Source organism: Anomaloglossus baeobatrachus, chromosome 1 (assembly GCF_048569485.1).
Source record: "Anomaloglossus baeobatrachus isolate aAnoBae1 chromosome 1, aAnoBae1.hap1, whole genome shotgun sequence".
NCBI lineage: Eukaryota > Metazoa > Chordata > Amphibia > Anura > Aromobatidae > Anomaloglossus > Anomaloglossus baeobatrachus.
In genome coordinates this window covers 952,513,914-952,536,904 of record NC_134353.1, presented here as the reverse complement: position 1 = coordinate 952,536,904, position 22,991 = coordinate 952,513,914, and the positions used below count along the sequence as shown (strand labels likewise).

General features: G+C 49.6%; 1 protein-coding gene across 1 annotated transcript in view; it reads right to left on the bottom strand.

Annotated features, from left to right (window-relative positions):
• LOC142257014 (uncharacterized) overlaps nt 1-22,991 on the bottom strand; it is a 64,302-nt gene that overhangs the window by 5,259 nt on the left and 36,052 nt on the right. The window contains exons 3-6 of the mRNA XM_075329065.1: nt 5,946-6,122; nt 5,740-5,863; nt 5,600-5,658; nt 5,296-5,398 (exon numbers count right to left, since the gene is read on the bottom strand). Coding sequence (XP_075185180.1) covers nt 5,296-5,398; nt 5,600-5,658; nt 5,740-5,863; nt 5,946-6,122 — 463 coding nt within the window. The remainder of the gene's footprint in view (nt 1-5,295; nt 5,399-5,599; nt 5,659-5,739; nt 5,864-5,945; nt 6,123-22,991) is intronic.

Below are 22,991 nucleotides of genomic sequence, written 5' to 3'. Positions count from 1 at the left end.
TACACCCCTATATACTACACTTGTATTATACTACATCACTACACCCCTATATACTACACTTGTATTATACTACACTCCTATATACTACACCTGTATTATACTACACCACTACACCCCTATAAACACCTGTATTATACTACACCACTACACCTGTAATATACTACACCACTACACCCCATATACACCTGTAATATACTACACCCTTATATACACCTGTAATATACTACACCACTACACCCCTATATACACCTGTATTATACTACACCCCTATATACACCTGTATAATACAGGTGTATATAGGGGTGTAGTGGTGTAGTATAATACAGGTGTATATAGGGGTGTAGTATAATACAGGTGTATATAGGGGTGTAGTATAATACAGGTGTATATAGGGGTGTAGTGGTGTAGTATAATACAGGTGTATATAGGGGTGTAGTATAATACAGGTGTATATAGGGGTGTAGTATATTACAGGTGTATATAGGGGTGTAGTGGTGTAGTATAATACAGGTGTATATAGGGGTGTAGTATAATACAGGTGTATATAGGGGTGTAGTATATTACAGGTGTATATAGGGGTGTAGTGGTGTAGTATAATACAGGTGTATATAGGGGTGTAGTATTATACTACACTCCTATATACACCTGCATTATACTACACCACTACACACCTATAAAACTACACCACTACACCCCCCCATATACCACACCTGTAAAACTACATTCCCATATACTAAACCACTACACCCCAAATATTTGTCAAAAGTTACCCCTCTCCCCCAGCCCCCCGCCTGCCCGCCCCCATTGTCCCCGCAGGTTACTAGTAACCACTCACCTCTCTTCTTATCGTTCCCGTCCTCAGACACCTCCGTACGAGCCCCCCGCTGAGCTGCTTCTCCTTCACATGGCCAGGCTGCGCCGACGCTGTATTCCTAGGAGCCCCCGCCGCTGCCTCTCTCCATACGGCCCCCGCCTCTGCAGCTTCTCCTGCCGGGTGGGAACTTTTCAAATGACACACGCGCGCCGTACTGACGATATCAGGGCGCGCGTGTGTCACAGAGAAAAGTGTCAGGCAAGGAACAGAGGAGAGATTCCTGCATTCCGCTGCCTACACTGTGCGGAGCTTCAGGATCTGTCCTCTGTTTCCTGCCCGACACGCAGCGTGTGATGAGGGTCAGGGCCGGCTCCAGGTTTTTGTGGGCCCCGGGCGGAAGAGTCCCAGTGGGCCCCATCAACACGCAGACACACATACGTACACATACATATTTAAAGACAAACTCACAAAAATACATATAGAACGGACACATCTATACAGCCATATACACTGACATACATAGATACACATTATACAGGCCTACAGACACACAGCTCTGCTGCATACATACAGACACACATAGCTCTGCTACAGACACACATAGCTCTGCTACAGACACACATAGCTCTGCTACATACACACATAGCTCTGCTACATACATACACACATAGCTCTGCTACATACATACACACATAGCTCTGCTACATACATACACACATAGCTCTGCTACATACATAGCTCTGCTACATACATACACACATAGCTCTGCTACATACATAGCTCTGCTACATACATACACATAGCTCTGCTACATACAGACACACATAGCTCTGCTACATACATAGCTCTGCTACATACAGACACACATAGCTCTGCTACATACAGACACACATAGCTCTGATACATACACACATAGCTCTGCTACATACATAGCTCTGCTACATAGACACACATAGCTCTGCTACATACAGACACACATAGCTCTGATACATACACACATAGCTCTGCTACACACATAGCTCTGCTACATAGACACACATAGCTCTGCTACATACAGACACACATAGCTCTGCTACATACATACACACATAGCACTGCTACATACATACACACATAGCACTGCTACATACACACATAGCTCTGCTACATACAGACACACATAGTTCTGCTACATACAGACACACATAGCTCTGCTATATACATACACACATAGCTCTGCTACATACAGACACACATAGCTCTGCTACATACAGACACACATAGCTCTGCTACATACACACACACATAGCACTGCTACATACACACATAGCTCTGCTACATACAGACACACATAGCTCTGCTACATACAGACACACATAGCTCTGCCACATACAGACACACATAGCTCTGCTACATATATACATACATACACATTGCTCTGCTACATACACACATAGCACTGCTACATACAGACACACATAGCTCTGCTACATATATACATACATACACACATAGCTCTGCTGCTACATACACACATAGCTCTGCTACATACATACACACATAGCTCTGCTACATACATACACACATAGCTCTGCTACATATATACATACATACACACATAGCTCTGCTACATATATACATACAGACAGACACACACGCGGCTCTGGGGACCAGCACATACGGCACCGGGGGGGGGGGGTTTGCAGGGAATACACCTAGGGGGGGAGAAGAGCCCATACAGCTCACCAGGGCCCATAAATCGGGGGGTGGGGAGGGCACATACCGCTCAGGTCACGGTGGAGAGGGGGCCCACACAGAGCCGGAAAGAAGCACTGTGCCGGGGGTCGCTGGCTGGCACTGCAACTCTCATCTGTGGGATGAGCAGGACGCCGGCCGGTAGCTCCGCCCACAGATTAAGTTCAACCAGGAAGTCTTTGCTCCTTAAAGGGACGGCGTCGCAGATTCCTGCCGAGGACTGCAGCAGAACTAAGGCGAATGGGCCCCGGCCAAGGGGCACCAGAACTGACGAGGCCGAGTGAGCCCCCCCGGGCACTGATGAGGGCAATCTAACCACGCGCCTCCCAGAGCCTGGAGCTCCGGACAACAGGTCAGATTGCTCTCATCAGTGACCGGCCAGCAAGGACGCCCTGAGCCAGGCGGGCCGGTCACAGAGAGTAGGCGGGCCGGATGTGGCCCGCGGGCCGCCCCTTGCCCAGGTCTGTTCTAGATCGTTTAAAAGCACTCCTGGTCTCTCTCTCTCTCTCTGTCAGTCTCTCTCTCTGTCGGTCAGTCTCCCTCTCTCTCTGTCAATCAGTCTCTCTCTCTCGGTCAGTTTCTCTCTGTCGGTCAGTCTCTCTCACTCTCTCTGTCAGTCTCTCTCTCTCTGTCGATCTGTCGGTCTCTCTGTCGATCTCTCTCTCTCTGTCGGTCTGTCTCTTCCTCTCTTCCCTTCTTTCATAGTCACCGATCACCGACGCGGCGCTGCACGACTGTCACACTGCTCTGGCGGCTTCTCCTGCTTTTGAAAATGCCGTCCACTCATTATTCCATCTCGTATTCACTGCTTCCCCCGCCCACCGGCGCCTATGATTGGTTGCAGTCAGACACGCCCCCACGCTGAGTGACAGCTGTCTCACTGCAACCAGTCACAGCCGCCGGTGGGCGGGTCTATTTTGTGCAGCACAATAAATAAATAAATAATTTAAACAAAAAATGGCGTGCGGTCCCCCCCAATTTTGATACCAGCCAAGATAAAGCCACACGGCTGAAGGCTGGTATTCTCAGGATAGGGAGCCCCACGTTATGGGAAGCCCCCCAGCCTAAGATTATCAGCCACCAGCCGCCTGGAATTGCCACATTCATTAGATGAGACAGTCCGGGACTCTACCCGGCTCATTCCGAATTGCCCTGGTGCGGTGGCAATCAGGGTAATAAGGAGTTAATGGCAGCCCATAGCTGCCACTAAGTCCTAGGTTAATCATGGCAGCCGTCTATGAGACCCCCCCCATGATTAATCTGTAGTGAAAGTATATAAACACATACACCCGAAAAATCCTTGAACGCAACACATTATTTCACAGGAATCCGTTGCCTTTATTATCACACTATTTACAACGCATCAGTCACATGCTTCACACAACGCAAGTGTGAAACTAGCCTAAAGGTCGCTTTACACGCTGCGACATCGCTAGTATCGGCTAGCGATGTCGCGTGCGATAGCACCCGCCCCGTCGGTGGCACGATATGTAGTGATCGCTGCCGTAGCGAACATTATCGCTACGGCAGCATCACACGCACATACCTGTGCAGAGACGTCGCTGTGACCGGCGAACCGCCTCCTTTCTAAGGGGGCAGTTCGTTCAGCGTCACAGCGACGTCACAGCAGCATCACTGAACCGCCGCCCAATAGAAAAGGAGGGGAGGATAGGAGCGGCCGGAACATGCCGCCCACCTCCTTTTCCGGTGGACACAGGTAAGGAGATGTTTGTCGTTCCAGCGGCATGACACATAGCGATGTATGCTGCCGCAGGAACGACAAACAACATCGTTACTACAGCAGCAACGATAATTGGGAAAAGGGGGGCATGTCACCGATGAGCGATTTTGAACGTTTTTGCGACGATTCAAATTCGCTCATAGGTGTCACACACGACATCGCTAAATCGGCCGGATGTGCGTCATAAATTCCGTGACTCCAACGAGATCGCTTTAGCGATGTCGTAGCGTGTAAAGTGGCCTTAAGATGGAAGAGTCAGCAACAGAAATGAGCAACCGAGGAGAGATTTGTTACATTTCAGCATCTTGTGATTAAAAAGAAAAATAACTTGAACATTTTGTCTCCTAGAAGAAAATAAGATCAGAATATAGAAATACTTTATTCTTTTTCCTATTATTAAATTCTTATCCTGCACATTCACTGATGATGAGAATCGCTAAAGAATCCACCCCCAATATCAGGATTAAATTGCTGGACCCCGGACATCCTATCCGCACACAATGGGTTATATATAAGAGGTGACGCTCGTCTGTCATGTAACCATGATATTTGTTATGTGATAATAACGCTCTGCCATCTCTGTCTCTTCCTCCTCCCTGGTGAGCAGCATTAACGACCCTCAGAGCAGTAATCTCCATCCGCTCCTGTTATTTGGGTTTATGTCTCCATGTTCTGTATCAGTCACACACTGACATGAGTGTAATAGGAGATAATGGATTCTTAGTCCCTAAACTGAAGAAACCCCTCATCAGCCCTGACAGCGGATAATAGGAAAGAGCTGGAGCTCGTCCTCGCTCACATCGGCAGAATTCATGTCCAGCTGTATTTCTCCTCTATAACATAACTGCACATCCCGTGTTATCACCTGCACCGGGATCACAGATTCAGTCACATTTCATGTGTATTGTACATGAAGGGTTAATATACCGCTGGAGAAACTGACACAGCAAAGAGCGGAAAATAGGAATGTGTGACTTGTGTGCGTTATTGGGTGGTCTGTACTCACCGGGGCGGTGATCTGTAGGAATCCCCTCGTTACTCCGCTGATCGCCCCTCACATTTCTCTCTGGAGAATTAATATTGTGCAGATCTTTATCCGGATCCAAAACCTGCAAAACAAAATATTGTAAAAGTCCCCGGGAATAATGGAGATAAGATCCGGACATGTGAGGTCTGTGGTCAGCTGTGATCCTGCCGTCTCCACCGCTCTCATTACACAAGTATAAAACATCTAATACTGGAGGAGAAAACAAGACTGAACACAAGGAGGTCACAGCCGTCTACACCTCATAGGGGAGATCTCCATCTACCTGAGGATCCTGTGGAGGAGCGGGACATCTCTCTGGGGTCGTCCTCGTACTGGAGAGACCTGCAGGAGACACAGACAGGACGGACATCATTATTACATACAGATAATTATAGGCCGGGTGTATTCAGTCCTGTCTATTACCTGGTGATGTGCGGGGCTGGGGCTCCTCCATCATCACCTCCTTGTACCGCTCCTTGTGTCCTTCTAGATACTCCCACTCCTCCATGGAGAAATAGACGGTGACGTCCTGACACCTTATAGGAACCTGACAACACAATGATACCGTCATCACCCAGAATCCTCCAGTGCCGTCCTGTATAATGTCCCAGCATTCCCAGCAGTGTCACCTCTCCAGTCAGCAGCTCCAGCATCTTGTTGGTGAGTTCTAGGATCTTCTGGTCATTGATGTTCTCATGTATCCAATGGGGAGATGGAGGCCCCAGGATTGGGCTCAGGGTTCCTCCCCGTCCTTCACACACAGGGGCCTGACAGCGATCACTAGAGGTCTTCACTACTGTGTAATCCTGAGTGTGGAGACATTAATAATATCACTACAGACATTTCCGGAGTCCATCACCTCCCCGGTCATATCCTCTGTTATTCCCATAGATAATGATGTAATGTGATGACATCAGAACCTCTCACCTCCCCGGTCATATCCTCTGTTATCCCCATAGATAATGATGTAATGTGATGACATCAGAACCTCTCATCTCCCCGGTCATATCCTCTGTTATTCCCATAGATAAGGATGTAATGTGATGACATTAGAGCCTCTCACCTCCCCGGTCATATCCTCTGTTATTCCCATAGATAATGATGTAATGTGATGACATCAGAACCTCTCACCTCCCCGGTCATATCCTCTGTTATTCCCATAGATAATGATGTAATGTGATGACATCAGAACCTCTCACCTCCCCAGTCATATCCTCCGTTATTCCCATAGATAATGATGTAATGTGATGACATCAGAACCTCTCACCTCCCCGGTCATATCCTCTGTTATCCCCATAGATAATGATGTAATGTGATGACATCAGAGCCTCTCACCTCCCCGGTCATATCCTCTGTTATTCCCATAGATAATGATGTAATGTGATGACATCAGAGCCTCTCACCTCCCCGGTCATATCCTCTGTTATTCCCATAGATAATGATGTAATGTGATGACATCAGAGCCTCTCACCTCCCCGGTCATATCCTCTGTTATTCCCATAGATAATGACGTAATGTGATGACATCAGAGCCTCTCACCTCCCCGGTCATATCGTCTGTTATTCCCATAGATAATGATGTAATGTGATGACATCAGAGCCTCTCACCTCCCCGGTCATATCGTCTGTTATTCCCATAGATAATGATGTAATGTGATGACATCAGAGCCTCTCACCTCCCCGGTCATATCCTCTGTTATCCCCATAGATAATGATGTAATGTGATGACATCAGATCCTCTCACCTCCCCGGTCATATCCTCTGTTATTCCCATAGATAATGGTGTAATGTGATGACATCAGATCCTCTCACCTCCCCGGTCATATCCTCTGTTATTCCCATAGATAATGAGGTAATGTGATGACATCAGAGCCTCTCACCTCCCCGGTCATATCCTCTGCTATCCCCATAGATAATGATGTAATGTGATGACATCAGAGCCTCTCACCTCCCCGGTCATATCCTCTGTTATTCCCATAGATAATGATGTAATGTGATGACATCAGAGCCTCTCACCTCCCCGGTCATATCCTCTGTTATCCCCATAGATAATGATGTAATGTGATGACATCAGAGCCTCTCACCTCTCCGGTCATATCCTCTGTTATCCCCATAGATAATGATGTAATGTGGTGACGTCAGAACCTCTCACCTCCCCGGTCATATCCTCTGTTATTCCCATAGATAATGATGTAATGTGATGACATCAGAACCTCTCACCTCCCCGGTCATATCCTCTGTTATTCCCATAGATAATGATGTAATGTGATGACATCAGAGCCTCTCACCTCTCCAGTAAGATGGAAGATTATCTCCAGACTCAGGTTTAATATCTTCTCCATAATTTGGTCTTTGCTCATCTTTTATGTCAATCAGTAAAAAATCAAAAGAAAACAACAGAAAATCCTTTATTGTAATGAGGATGAGATGATGTTGAGAAAAATCAACTAAAAACACAAAAAAAATAACTGAAGAGAATAAGGGGAAATTATTTGAAAAGATAAAACAGTGCAGATGTCGTCTTCCCTTTTTTTCTGTCGGAGCCACCTGAATCCGATCTGAGGAGGAGACTGTGCAGGAGAGCGGGCGACTCCAACACTTTATTCTTGGTCCTAAAATTGTCCAGTTTTTAGAGGAATGAATCATAAACCTTGTATCGCTCTCTCTCCCCCATGTGTAGTGCGGGGTCTGTCGCTCTCTCCCTCATGTGTAGTGCGGGGTCTGTCGCTCTCTCCCTCATGTGTAGTGCGGGGTCTGTCGCTCTCTCTCCCTCATGTGTAGTGCGGGGTCTGTCGCTCTCTCTCCCTCATGTGTAGTGCGGGGTCTGTCGCTCTCTCTCCCTCATGTGTAGTGCTGGGTCTGTCTCTCTCTCTCCCTCATGTGTAGTGCGGGATCTGTCACTCTCTCCCCCATGTGTAGTGCGGGGTCTGTTGCTCTCTCCCTCATGTGTAGTGCGGGGTCTGTCGCTCTCTCCCCCATGTGTAGTGCGGGGTCTGTCGCTCTCTCTCCCTCATGTGTAGTGCGGGGTCTGTCGCTCTCTCTCCCTCATGTGTAGTGCGGGGTCTGTCACTCTCTCTCCCCCATGTGTAGTGCGGGGTCTGTTGCTCTCTCCCTCATGTGTAGTGTGGGGTCTGTCGCTCTCTCCCTCATGTGTAGTTCGGGGTCTGTCGCTCTCTCTCCTCCATATGTAGTGCGGGGTCTGTCGTTCTCTCTCCTCCATGTGTAGTGCGGGGTCTGTCGCTCTCTCTCCCTCATGTGTAGTGCGGGGTCTGTCGCTCTCTCTCCCTCATGTGTAGTGCGGGGTCTGTCGCTCTCTCCCTCATGTGTAGTGCGGGGTCTGTCGCTCTCTCCTCCATGTGTAGTGCGGGGTCTGTCGCTCTCTCTCCCTCATGTGTAGTGCGGGGTCTGTCGCTCTCTCCCCCATGTGTAGTGCGGGGTCTGTCGCTCTCTCCCCCATGTGTAGTGCAGGGTCTGTCGCTCTCTCCCCCATGTGTAGTGCGGGGTCTGTCGCTCTCTCCCTCATGTGTAGTGCGGGGTCTGTCGCTCTCTCCCTCATGTGTAGTGCGGGGTCTGTCGCTCTCTCCCCCTCATGTGTAGTGCGGGGTCTGTCGCTCTCTCTCCCTCATGTGTAGTGCGGGGTCTGTCGCTCTCTCTCCCTCATGTGTAGTGCTGGGTCTGTCTCTCTCTCTCCCTCATGTGTAGTGCGGGATCTGTCACTCTCTCCCCCATGTGTAGTGCGGGGTCTGTTGCTCTCTCCCTCATGTGTAGTGTGGGGTCTGTCGCTCTCTCCCCCATGTGTAGTGCGGGGTCTGTCGCTCTCTCTCCCTCATGTGTAGTGCGGGGTCTGTCGCTCTCTCTCCCTCATGTGTAGTGCGGGGTCTGTCGCTCTCTCTCCCTCATGTGTAGTGCGGGGTCTGTCGCTCTCTCTCCCTCATGTGTAGTGCGGGGTCTGTCGCTCTCTCTCCCCCATGTGTAGTGCGGGGTCTGTTGCTCTCTCCCTCATGTGTAGTGTGGGGTCTGTCGCTCTCTCCCTCATGTGTAGTTCGGGGTCTGTCGCTCTCTCTCCTCCATATGTAGTGCGGGGTCTGTCGTTCTCTCTCCTCCATGTGTAGTGCGGGGTCTGTCGCTCTCTCCCCCATGTGTAGTGCGGGGTCTGTCGCTCTCTCTCCCTCATGTGTAGTGCGGGGTCTGTCGCTCTCTCTCCCTCATGTGTAGTGCGGGGTCTGTCGCTCTCTCCCTCATGTGTAGTGCGGGGTCTGTCGCTCTCTCCTCCATGTGTAGTGCGGGGTCTGTCGCTCTCTCTCCCTCATGTGTAGTGCGGGGTCTGTCGCTCTCTCCCCCATGTGTAGTGCGGGGTCTGTCGCTCTCTCCCCCATGTGTAGTGCGGGGTCTGTCGCTCTCTCCACCATGTGTAGTGCGGGGTCTGTCGCTCTCTCCCCCATGTGTAGTGCGGGGTCTGTCGCTCTCTCCCCAATGTGTAGTGCGGGGTCTGTTGCTCTCTCTCCCCCATGTGTAGTGCGGGGTCTGTCGCTCTCTCCTCCATGTGTAGTGCGGGGTCTGTCGCTCTCTCCTCCATGTGTAGTGTGGGGTCTGTCGCTCTCTCCTCCATGTGTAGTGCGGGGTCTGTCTCTCTCTCCTCCATGTGTAGTGCGGGGTCTGTCACTCTCTCTCCCTCATGTGTAGTGCAGGGTCTGTCGCTCTCTCTCCCTCATGTGTAGTGCGGGGTCTGTCGCTCTCTCCTCCATGTGCAGTGCGGGGTCTGTCGCTCTCTCTCCCCCTTATGTGTAGTGCGGGGTCTGTCGCGCTCTCTCTCCCCCATGTGTAGTGCGGGGTCTGTCGTGCTCTCTCTCCCTCATGTGTAGTGCGGGGTCTGTCGCTCTCTCTCCTCATGTGTAGTGCGGGGTCTGTCGCTCTCTCTCCTAATGTGTAGTGCGGGGTCTGTCACTCTCTCTCCCTCATGTGTAGTGCGGGGTCTGTCGCTCTCTCTCCCCCATGTGTAGTGCGGGGTCTGTCGCTCTCTCTCCTCCATGTGTAGTGCGGGGTCTGTCGCTCTCTCTCTCCCTCATGTGTAGTGCGGGGTCTGTCGCTCTCTCCTCCATGTGCAGTGCGGGGTCTGTCGCACTCTCTCCCTCATGTGTAGTGCGGGGTCTGTCTCTCTCTCCTCCATGTGTAGTGTGGGGTCTGTCTCTCTCTCCTCCATGTGTAGTGTGGGGTCTGTCTCTCTCTCCCCCATGTGTAGTGCGGGGTCTGTCGCTCTCTCCCCCATGTGCAGTGCGGGGTCTGTCGCACTCTCTCCTCCATGTGTAGTGTGGGGTCTGTCTCTCTCTCCTCCATGTGTAGTGTGGGGTCTGTCGCTCTCTCCCTCATGTGTAGTGCGGGGTCTGTCGCACTCTCTCCCTCATGTGTAGTGCGGGGTCTGTCTCTCTCTCCTCCATGTGTAGTGCGGGGTCTGTCGCTCTCTCTCCCTCATGTGTAGTGCGGGGTCTGTCGCTCTCTCTCCTCCATGTGTAGTGCGGGGTCTGTCGCTCTCTCCTCCATGTGCAGTGCGGGGTCTGTCGCTGTCTCCTCCATGTGCAGTGCGGGGTCTGTCGCTCTCTCTCCTCCATGTGTAGTGTGGGGTCTGTCGCTCTCTCTCCTCCATGTGTAGTGTGGGGTCTGTCGCTCTCTCCTCCATGTGTAGTGCGGGGTCTGTCGCTCTCTCTCCCTCATGTGTAGTGCGGGGTCTGTCGCTCTCTCTCTCCCTCATGTGTAGTGCGGGGTCTGTCGCTCTCTCCTCCATGTGTAGTATGGGGTCTGTCGCTCTCTCCCTGTAAAATAATGAGTTTTATTATGAATATTTGTCTCATAATATACTCTACATACAGGCCTTTAGCATGTATGTATAGATCCCTTAGACGTGTGTTTGTAAGGTTGAGGAATTTCCGGTCTGGCACCTGACGTGATAAATCATCAACTGGCTGACAGGTCAGTGCTATTCTTTATCTGGTCTTTTAGCAAAGGTCTGAAATTAGCCATGAAGAGCTTATATACATTACACTAGGTTAAAGGTTAATTATTCTTGTTCTGGAAAACACATTTCTGCGCATGACATATGTTAAAGACCACGTGAACGATGACTTAATGCAAAACTAAAGGCTACTTTACACACTGCGATATCGGTCCCGATATCGCTAGTGTGGGTACCCGCCCCCATCTGTTGCGCGACACGGGCAAATCGCTGCCCGTGTCGCACAACAGCCGGCACACATTACTTACCTGTCCGGCGACGTCGCTGTGACCGGCGAACCGCCTCCTTTCTAAGGGGGCGGTCCGTGCGGCGTCACAGCGACGTCACTGAGCGGCCGCCCAATAGAAGCGGAGGGGCGGAGATGAGCGGGACGTAACATCCCGCCCACCTCCTTCCTTCCGCATAGCAGCCGGGAGGCAGGTAAGGGGAGCTTCCTCGTTCCTGCGGCGTCACACGCAGCGATGTGTGCTGCCGCAGGAACGAGGAACAACTTCGTTACTGCTGCAGTAACGATTTTTGAGAATGGACCCCCGTGTCACCGATTAGCGATTTTGCACGTTTTTGCAACGATGCAAAATCGCTTATCGGTGTCACACGCAACGGCATCGCTAATGCGGCCGGATGTGCGTCACAAATTCCGTGACCCCAACGACTCCGCATTAGCGATGTCGCAGCGTGTAAAGCCCGCTTTAGAATGGGAATGAGTTGTATATTGGGTTCTGAAGACACTGCAGAACCATGTTTAGTCACAAGGAGGGAGTAGAGCTGTAGTAAAATGCTATATAAACTGGACCACAGTACACAGAAGTAGAATGTCCAACCATTCTCAACCCAGATGAATGCCCACCAGCTTCAACCTTCCAGACGGCTGATGGAAAACTGCAAAGGAGCACACTGATATAATGGACTCTTTCGTTTTCTTTCTTATTACTCAATTTTAACTTAACCAAGTGTACCACCCTGTGGCTCGGCCGGCTGCCGAGCCGCTCGGATCCGTGCTCGTCGGTGGGTGGCTTGAGCTCCTCCCGGACCCGGGGGTCACGTCGCTCTGAAGGGCTGCTGGCGCTACGTGAGGGGTGGTTTTTGGAGTTTAAAGTTCGTGACGCCACCCACGGGGCTGTGGTGAGTAGATGGACACCACCGCTGCCGTTGACTAGGCTCCCGGGGATCGTGTTACGCAGCTTGGTGTTAACCCCTCCGTGGGTAGGGGGTGATAGTCCCGTGGCCCGAGGGGTCGCTGGTGAGATGCAGGTGTAGGGCAGTGTTGATGCGGTGCGGTGCTCGGCCCGAGGGCACTGGTGTACTCACTCTGACAGACACACTGGAGTCTCTGGTAAACCAAACAAGATGGTGGACGTTGCCCGCAGCCGGCTGCGCTTCCCCCGTACGTCAGGTTGGTGGATTCCGCCTTTCTCCTACACCTTTTTGTGTAGATTTAACTGCCTACGCTTCAGCGACGGTAGTCCGCTCCCCAGCTGGATGTGTGCTGGGGAACTAGTTTGCCTGCAGACACTGGCCCTTTGGATCTCTGGCCTTGGCGGTGGCTCACTATCCCTAAGATGGGGCTGTTGTCTTCAGTCAGGCCTTGGATGGGAAGGGACCTCAAGTCCAGACCCCAATCAGTTGATCTGACATGGTCCAGTGGCTTCTGGACCTCGTTCAGGGTCTGAGTAACCCTCCTGGTGCTCCGGTTTCCAATCTGCTTCCCGGTTCGGTACCGGCAGGCCACCGCCCATCCCCGGTGCCTACGGTTCCACCAGCTGTAATCCCGGCTCCTGCAGGCGGCCACCACCGTCTGCCTCCTGGCCAAAAGGGAATCCGGGCTCCGACCCAGACCCCTAACAGACTTTACTCCTCACTCTTTCACTCCTGTCACGGAACTGTCTGTCCTTTCCCGCCTCAAGCCATCCGAACTCCTCGGTGGGCGTGGCCAACTGCCTGGCTCCGCCCACCTGGTGTGTACATCAGCACCTGAGAGGGATGACTCAGGGTTTTAGGCTGGCTGGTAGTACCTTTTTTAGGGGAAGGGTGTAGCGTGGGGGCCTAACTGTAACCACCTGGCTAGTCCAGGGCGTCACACAAGCATTATTTTTCTGTAATGATTTTTAACTTTTAATAAACCCATATTTTTCGCACCTCATCATTTTCTCTCTAAACAATCATTATATACTGGCTAAGTATATACGCCAATCCTAATATTTTTCCACATTTGGCGAGCTGATTGATTAAGAGGCACAGGTGTCTTTCCTGGTTTGGCATGCGTGGTGAATTCTCACTTTCACGCTAGTTCTCGCTGTTTGGTGCGGGAGTTTTTTTTCTTCCCTGACCTTAGGAGAGTGACAAGGATTGACATAATTCCACCGCAAAAAAAAAGGTCGTATGAGTCGAGCCCTGACGGACATCTGAGGATCCATCCAGGACCATCAATCCAGGAAATCCCCAGGAGAATCCTTCCAGGACACCATCAACCCACAGACGGTTGGACCCATTCCAGGATACACGCATCTCTACATATAGGTGAGAAAATGGATTTTATTCATGATTTTTCTAAGAAAAGTAATGTGGAGTATACATTTGATCATAAGCATAGTAATGCTCAATTATGGTCAAATCTGTACCGACAATGTGAAATTGAGAATAATAAGATACCGTATTTTTCAGACTATAAGACGCACCGGACTATAAGACGCACCCTGGTTTTAGAGGAGGAAAATAGGAAAATAAAATTTTAAGCAAAAAATGTGGTCATGAGACACTGTCATGGGGCGAGGATCTGCTGCTGACACGGTTATGGGGGTAATGTCCCCAAATTCTCTACTAAGGTTCCCTAGCCTGGTAATGATCCTCCTGCCTGGTATATACAGTATATGTCCCTCATCCTGCTATATACCGTCATCCTGCCATATGGCCGCATCCTGCTATATACTGGCATGTGGCCACATCCTGCTATATAACCCATCATGGCATATGGCCCCATCTGGCTCATAATATGCCCCCATCTGGCTCATAATATGCCCCCATGTGGCTCATAATATGCCCCCACCTGGCTCATAATATGCCCCCACCTGGCTCATAATATACCCCCATCTGGCTCATAATATGCCCCCATCTGGCTCATAATATGCCCCCATCTGGCGCATAAAAAAAATAAACGTTCATACTCACCTCAGCTTACCTCACTCCCTGCAGCATTGCTCGTCCTCCCGTCTTTGTCAGCGGCAGCGCCGCTGAGTGGAGCCGTCCCCGTTACCCTGCTGGATCGCGATCATCTCCTGTGTCTGTGCCGGCGGCTGCGTGTGGACACGTGCGCACAGCGATGACGTCATCGCTGTGCTCGCCACTAGTCTGCACCCAGCCGCCGGCACAAACACAGGAGATGATCGCGATCCAGCAGGGTAACGGGGACGGCTCCACTCAGCGGCGCTGCCGCTGACACAGACGGGAGGACGAGCGATGCTACAAGGGAACGGTGAGTACTGTACACTGATTCACTGCTCCCCGTGCTGATGATGATGCGAGAGGAGCAGTGAATACAGCCGCACATGATCACTCCAGGCCGTAGTTACCAGGGGTGATCATGCGGGCCGGCTGTTTATCCCCCGCCCATCATCCCGCCCACCTGTCAGTGCCTGCTTCAGCGCTGAGGGATGATGGGCGGAGGATGGGCGTGCATATTAAATGAGTGGGTCTACGTGGTCACAGCAGGCTGCTACAGCCTGCTCGTGCCCCCGATGACCTGCTCCACCGCAGTACCCACATTCCCCGCAGCCACATTCAGACCATAAGACGCACCCCCCACTTTCCCCCAACATTTGGGGGAAAAAAAGTGCGTCTTATGGTCCGAAAAATACGGTAGATAAGAAAATCTTTACTGTGAGAAAATTGCAGAGGAAGGTACAGAATGTATTAAGCATGGGCTATACCTATAACTCCATGGTGGGTGAGGCACAGCCAACCCACAACAGCTGCATGGTGACAGACACATCCAATACAACGGACACACAGATAGCAGATGCAGAAACAACAGATTGTCCAAATTGTTCAATATTGGCTGAACATATTGAAAATTTGGAAGATCAGTTGGAAACTAGAGCAGATTTAATATCAAAATTACGTAAAGATATAAAACATGTGTCTGCCAATACACGACAAAATCAAAAAGATGCCTCAGCATCACCTGCCTCAGGTTCAGATATTCCTGAACAGTTAAATACTACTGTGGAGGAAGATCTGGACGAGGAAGAAATGCGTAAAAAGAAATTACATGAAAAAGCAGCCCGTCTTAATATCAAAATCCATGACCAATTGATGAAAATCATAAAAGACAGACTCAAATATGATGATAAAATGGACGCCTTCCATAATGCGGACATTTTTTAATCAAATGCAAATAAGTATAATCTTACGGACGATCAAAGAAATAAAATATTCAGGGTATGGCTTCCCTCTCACATGACAAAAAGGTTACAAGCCACACCTAGGACAGACGAACACAATGACCTGATCCATGATACAAAGGAAAATAGGCTGAAACAGTTAATTCTATTCACAACAGGAGAGTCTACCCCAACTGTTGAAATCTTAGAAAATCTTAAAATACACATACAAGAGGACCCATTTGTCTTTTTGGTCAAATTCGAACAAGCTTACCGTATGGTAATGGAGATCGAATCTGATCAAGAACCGACTTCCATGGTCAAAGCCTTTGTTAAAAAATTTAAATATTTGGACCCTGCTTCATTCGAAATTGCTTCTAGGATGGACAATCTACAGGAGGCCACGACACTTATTGATAGAATACGGAGACGAATGAAACAAAATCAGGTAAAGTGAAAAATAGCCATGATAGAGGAGACAAATGATGACAAATCAGTATCGCAGGAAGAACAAAATAATAAAAATAATAAGAACAAGAGACCCATACTGAATTCTAAGAACAAGGGTCTAGGGTGGGCAAGCAAAAGAGGCAACATTCATTGCTTTTTCTGCGGCCTTCCTGGTCATCTTAAGTGGGAATGTAAGAAATTCCTAAGGGCGGGAGCTGAGGAAAGGCTGGGTAAAGCGAATGGACTGATGCCAAATACATCCAGTGCACCTCCCCCATCTTCAGCGCCTCCACCTTCATACACACCCACTCATACTGACTACAGGAATAACCAGTTACCATATGCACCACTGACCAAACAAATTAGGGAAATGACCATAAAGGAGTTAAATGCAAGGAACAAGACACCTGCTGCTCTTCTTCCTTCTCCATCTTCTTCCTGACTAGCAAAGCCGGTGCCCAGGCTGCATCCACTGGAATTTGTCACTCGAGTTTCAATGGATGGCTGTGGTCGACCATTTTTAAAGGTACACCTTAACGGCCAGGAAGAAACGTTTCTCCTTGATACAGGTGCACAATTAAGCGTAACAAATGTTGATTTACACTTAAAGCCAGATTCCCCTGTATGTACAATTGTTGGTTTCAGTGGCAAAAATGGAACAAAGGTAACTTTGGCTCAGGATGTTTTTCTGGAAATACCTGGTTCTTTGAAAACAAAAATGGATATTTGGTGTTGTCGGGATACTGAGAACATAATTGGCACTGATTTTATGGAAAAGCAGGGCTGGATTATTGATTTGGGTAACAAAACAATTTGGAAAGACTCTAACGGTTAATAAATCAGCAATCCCGGATAATCGTGTATAAGGTAAGCATTAAAATTTATCCTTTATTAATAATCTTTAAAAAGAACAACCTCAGTTATTCTCATATAACCAGATCAGGCTCACAAAGCCATCACCAGACTTGGAAATTAACCACAACCACCTTAGTCAGTCGACCGGTACATAATACCCTAGTTAGGGTCTTTTCTGGTGATGGCCACAGAGGTAGAAAAAAAAAACACAAGAAAAAAACTAAACAAACAAAACAAAGAGTGATCGTGCTGGCATCAAAGGACAGCGGTCCAATTGAAAAAAACTCAGCAAAATAAATTATAAATACCTATATAAATTGATTGGTAATCTCTAAAGCTGGGTTCACACACAGCGACAGCGACAACGACGTCGCTGTTACGTCACCATTTTCTGTAACGTAGCAGCGACCTTGTAAGTTGCTGTTATGATCGCTGCTTAGCTGTCAAACACAGCAGAAGCAGCAGCGATCATAACGACGCTGTGCTACATGTGCAGAGAGCAGGGAGCCGCGCTTAGCGCTAACTCCCTGCTCTCCTTGCTACAGTATACATCGGGTTAATTACCCGATGTGTACTGCAGCTACATGTGCACAGAGCAGGGAGCCGCGAACCACCTTGGTTACCCGATGTTTACCTTGGTTACAGCTTACCGCAGGCTGTCAGACGCCGGCTCCTGCTCCCTGCACATTCAGGATTGTTGCTCTCTCGCTGTCACACACAGCGATGTGTGCTTATCAGCGGGAGAGCAACAATAAAAAAACGAACCAGGGCTGTGTGTAACGAGCAGCGATCTCACAGCAGGGGCCAGATCGCTGCTCAGTGTCACACACAGCGAGATTGCTAATGAGGTCACTGCTGCGTCACAAAAAGCGTGACTCAGCAGCAATCTCAGTAGCGATCTCGCTGTGTGTGAAGCACCCCTAAGAATGCTGACAATGGTCAATCACAGATAGAAATTAACACATAAAGGTATTAAGGCTATGTGCGCACGTTGCGTACAGTCACTGCAGAAATTTCTGCAGCGATCTGAAGAGCACATGTGCGCTTTAAATCGCTGCAGAAATGTCCGTAGTGAAAAAAAAAAAAAAAAGCCGATTCCATGCGCTCTGACTGCAGCTCCTCCGATAGACAGAGCAGTGGCTGCCGGCAAAGCGCACGGAAGAAGTGACATGTCACTTCTTAGAACGCAGCGCTTCGGCAGAAGCCGAAGCGCTGCGCTCTAAAACGCCACGTGCGCACGGCCCCTGCACAATCTCCATAGACTGTGCAGGGGATGCAGGACGCATGCAGTTACGCTGCGCTACAAAGCGCAGCGTAACTGCATGTATTTACGCAACGTGCGCCCATAGCCTAAGATAGGAATGGTCTCACCCAGTCCTTTTTCATCTGAGGGCATGCAGTCTCTCCGTCCGAATCATATATTCAATAGAGTCGTCTGGTATTCGCTGTCCCTATTCAGCCTGGGGATCAGAAAATAATAAAGGCCTGCTGCCCCGAGCTTCTGTCCTAACAAGGACGGACCACATCTAAAGGTCTCGAGCTGAACCCCTACGCTGACCATGATGGCATCCCGACGCGTTTCATCACAGCGACTCTTCAGGGGACATAGTGCTAATTAGCAGTCAGGTCCTTGTTGCCAGCCCTCACAGCACCATAGTGTCAGAGAGTCTGGCATAGCAAAAAGTGGGGTCATTTAAACATATAGGTCATAAAATTCCTCCAATCCGGAGGTACAGCTCACCTGATGTTTATTTAATTAAAGCCATGTGGATCCTGCCATAGAGGCTCGATGCGGCACGTGTACTTAAAATTCCCAAGTAACGTCGCGTGCGTTCCACAAAGGTAACGCCCACCTCGGCCGGAGGTACACTATAATGAGGGCAGATAAACATTATCGCCTCAGCCATGTGCTTCCTCTCCCCAGTCCTCGTAGTGTGCGTTCCACCCGTAAGGGTATGCACCAAGGCCGGAAGTGCACGCACGAACAAACCCGTGCGTCACTTCCGGCCAAGCGCTTCCGGCCGAGGTGGGCCGCCTGGCGTGTGACGTCGCTATGACGCCGCACGACCCGCCCCCTTAACAAGGAGGTGGGTCGCCGGCCAGAGCGATGGTCGCAGGACAGGTGAGTCCATGTGAAGCTGCTGTAGCGATAATGTTCACTACGGCAGCTATCACAAGGAAATCGCTGCTGCGACGGGGGCGGGTACTATCGCGCTCGGCATCGCAGCATCGGCCTGCGATGTCGCAGCGTGCAAAGTACCCCTAAGGCTATGTGCGCACGTAGCATTTTGTCACTGCAGAAATTTCTGCAGCGATTTGAACAACACACGTGCGCTTCAAATCGCTGCAGAAAGAGTCCGTGATGAAAAAAAAAAAAAGACGATTTCATGCGCTCTGAGTGCAGCCCCTCCCATAGACAGAGCGGGGGATGCATGCAGAGCGCACGGAATAAGTGACATGTCACTTCTTAGAAAGCGCACTTCGGGCAGCAGCCGAAGTGCTGCGCTCTAATACGCCACGTGCGCACGGCTCCTGCATAATCTTCATAGATTATGCTGGGGACGCAGGACGCATGCAGTTACGCTGCGGTGCAGATCGCAGCGTAACTGCATGCAAATATGCAACATGCGCACATAGCCTAAGACATTTTTTAGGACATGTAAATTATTCAAGGGATTTCATTGAAAATTTTGCTGACAAAGCCAGACCTTTGTATGATCTTTTAAAAGGTGATAATGATGATAATTTTGGTCCCTGGGTCGTTGAAAAAGAAAAAGGCTTGCACACAATTCAAAAATGATCTACATCACTCACCTACGTTAAGTATGGTGGAAAAGAACGCACCTTTAGCACTTCAAGCACACACTTCAGAGACAAGCATCTCTGTGGTTTTGCTGCAGCTGCAAGGGGGGAATGGAGAATCTTGGGTTACTTCTCTAAGCTTCTCTCACCTGTTGAGAGGGGGTTCGAGGTGTGCGCAAGACACCTGGTCGGAGTGTATTTCGCAATAAAAATAACCCAACATATAATTGGGTTCAAAAAGGTTATTCTCCAAACGCCACATTCCACACTAAATCTTCTCTTTGAGAAAAATATTCCAGGTGTGTCACATCAGAGATTTGCCCATTGGTTGCTCTCATTGTCTCCAAATCAAATTGAGGTAGATTATAAGGCCAAATATGTTCTTTCTCAATTGATGCAGTATGAAGGACAAACCCATGATTGCCTATAAACGTTCCGAGAACCAAGTCCATGTCTTTTCAGACGTCAGTCGGAAGACGCAGATGAACCTGTGTTTGAAGACGGTTCTAGATTTTTTTCTAGAAGGACATTTTTACACAGGATATGGAATTTTCTATTCCAAAAGAGGACAAGTGGTAAAGCACAAATTACCAAGACATATCTCAGCTCATAGGGCAGAAATAGAAGCGGTAAGAATGGTCCTACAGCTGAATGAAGCTGATGACCAGGTTCCAATGGTAATTTACAGTGATAGCTCCTATGTTGTCAGGTCCCTAACTGATTATCTGCCTGTCTGGGAGAGGAGAGGCTATGTAGATTCCTCCAACAAGGCCTTGGTGCACAGCGACACTCTAAAATCAATTTTTGAGATAGCATCTAGGGCCCCAAATAGATTTGCTATAGTGAAAGTCGCTGCACATAAAAAATCTGTTGATGAGTTATCTGTAGGAAATGCAACAGCAGATGCTCTAGCCAAAGAAGCTGCCCTGACAGGAGAGGAAGTGTTTGACTCTGAACCTTCTGAGATTTCAGCGGTTCAATGAACAGACACGTACATACCTTCATTTGCAGAAGAACATAGAAAAGATCCTTCTCTTGTTACTTCTCTGGATGATCCAAAGCCTCCTTTTATCTGTGAAAATGGGGTTTTGTGTCACAGTTCAAATGGAGAATTGCGTCCCGTTGTACCAAAACATCTACAGGTAGAATTCACTCGATACAACCATGAGAGTTTAGGTCACTTGGGCCAACAAAAATTGTTAGTCATTCTCAAGGAGAAATTTTATTGGGAAAAAATGGACGAAACAGTTCAAAGTGTTGTACTATCATGTCTCATTTGTGCCCAAATAAATCCAAGACCTAAAGGACAGAAGCCACCACTTCTACGAATCACACCTGCAGATGGTCCATGGCCTACACTGCAGATAGACTATATTGGTCCTTTACCCTCAGGTAAACATGGTCTCAGGTATGCATTGATTGTGGTAGATGTGTTCTCAAAATGGGTAGAAATATTACCTGTTAGGAATGATGATGCTTTGTCCACAGCAAGGGAATTGGTACAACATGTCTTTTGCACTTGGGGGATCCCAAGGATGATTACCTCCGATCGAGGAAGCCATTTCACAGGTTAAATCATGCAAACTGCTTGTGCTATTCTAGGGGCACGACAGCAATTTCATGTCCCTATCATCCACAATCTGCGGGAATTGTGGAAAGAATGAATAGGACAATCAAGTCCAGAATTGCAAAGATGCTTTTGGATAAAGGTAACTTGGGTTGATAAGATACCCTTCATACTGATGAGTATAAGAGGTTCAATCTCCTCTACAACTCAATTCACTCCTTTTGAGTTGATGACAGGAAAAAAAATGCCATTGTGGTTTCCACCTGAGCCATTTTTATCCACTCCACAAAAAGATGCATCTCAAGGTCTCAACCCACATTTTTCGCAGCTCATCAAATTCTCTCTAAACAAACATTATATATGGGCTAAGAATATACGCCAATCCTAATATTTTTCCACACTCCCCCATGTGTAGTGCGGGGTCTGTCGCTCTCTCTCCCCCCATGTGTAGTGCGGGGTCTGTCGCTCTCTCTCCCTCATGTGTAGTGCGGAGTCTGTCGCTCTCTCTCCCTCATGTGTAGTGCGGGGTCTGTCGCTCTCTCTCCCCCATGTGTAGTGCGGGGTCTGTCGCTCTCTCTCCCCCCATGTGTAGTGCGGGGTCTGTCGCTCTCTCTCCCTCATGTGTAGTGCGGAGTCTGTCGCTCTCTCTCCCTCATGTGTAGTGCGGGGTCTGTCGCTCTCTCTCTCTCATGTGTAGTGCGGGGCCTGTCGCTCTCTCTCCCCCATGTGTAGTGCAGGGTCTGTCGCTCTCTCTCCCTCATGTGTAGTGCGGGGTCTGTCGCTCTCTCTCCCTCATGTGTAGTGCGGGGTCTGTCGCTCTCTCTCTCTCATGTGTAGTGCGGGGTCTGTCGCTCTCTCTCTCTCATGTGTAGTGCGGGGTCTGTCGCTCTCTCTCCCTCATGTGTAGTGCGGGGTCTGTCGCTCTCTCTCCCCCATGTGTAGTGCGGGGTCTGTCGCTCTCTCTCCCCCATGTGTAGTGCGGGGTCTGTCGCTCTCTCTCCCTCATGTGTAGTGCGGGGTCTGTCGCTCTCTCTCCCTCATGTGTAGTGCGGGGTTTGTCGCTCTCTCTCCCTCATGTGTAGTGCAGGGTCTGTCGCTCTCTCTCCCCCATGTGTAGTGCGGGGTCTGTCGCTCTCTCTCCCCCATGTGTAGTGCGGGGTCTGTCGCTCTCTCTCCCCCATGTGTAGTGCGGGGTTTGTCGCTCTCTCTCCCCCATGTGTAGTGCGGGGTCTGTCGCTCTCTCTCCCCCATGTGTAGTGCGGGGTCTGTCGCTCTCTCTCCCTCATGTGTAGTGCGGGGTCTGTCGCTCTCTCCCTCATGTGTACTGCGGGGTCTGTCGCTCTCTCTCTCCTCCATGTGTAGTGCGGGGTCTGTCGCTCTCTCCCCCATGTGTAGTGCGGGGTCTGTCGCTCTCTCTCCCTCATGTGTAGTGCGGGGTCTGTCGCTCTCTCTCCCTCATGTGTAGTGCGGGGTTTGTCGCTCTCTCTCCCTCATGTGTAGTGCGGGGTCTGTCGCTCTCTCTACTCATGTGTAGTGCGGGGTCTGTCGCTCTCTCTCCCTCATGTGTAGTGCGGGGTCTGTCGCTCTCTCTCCCTCATGTATAGTGCGGAGTCTGTCGC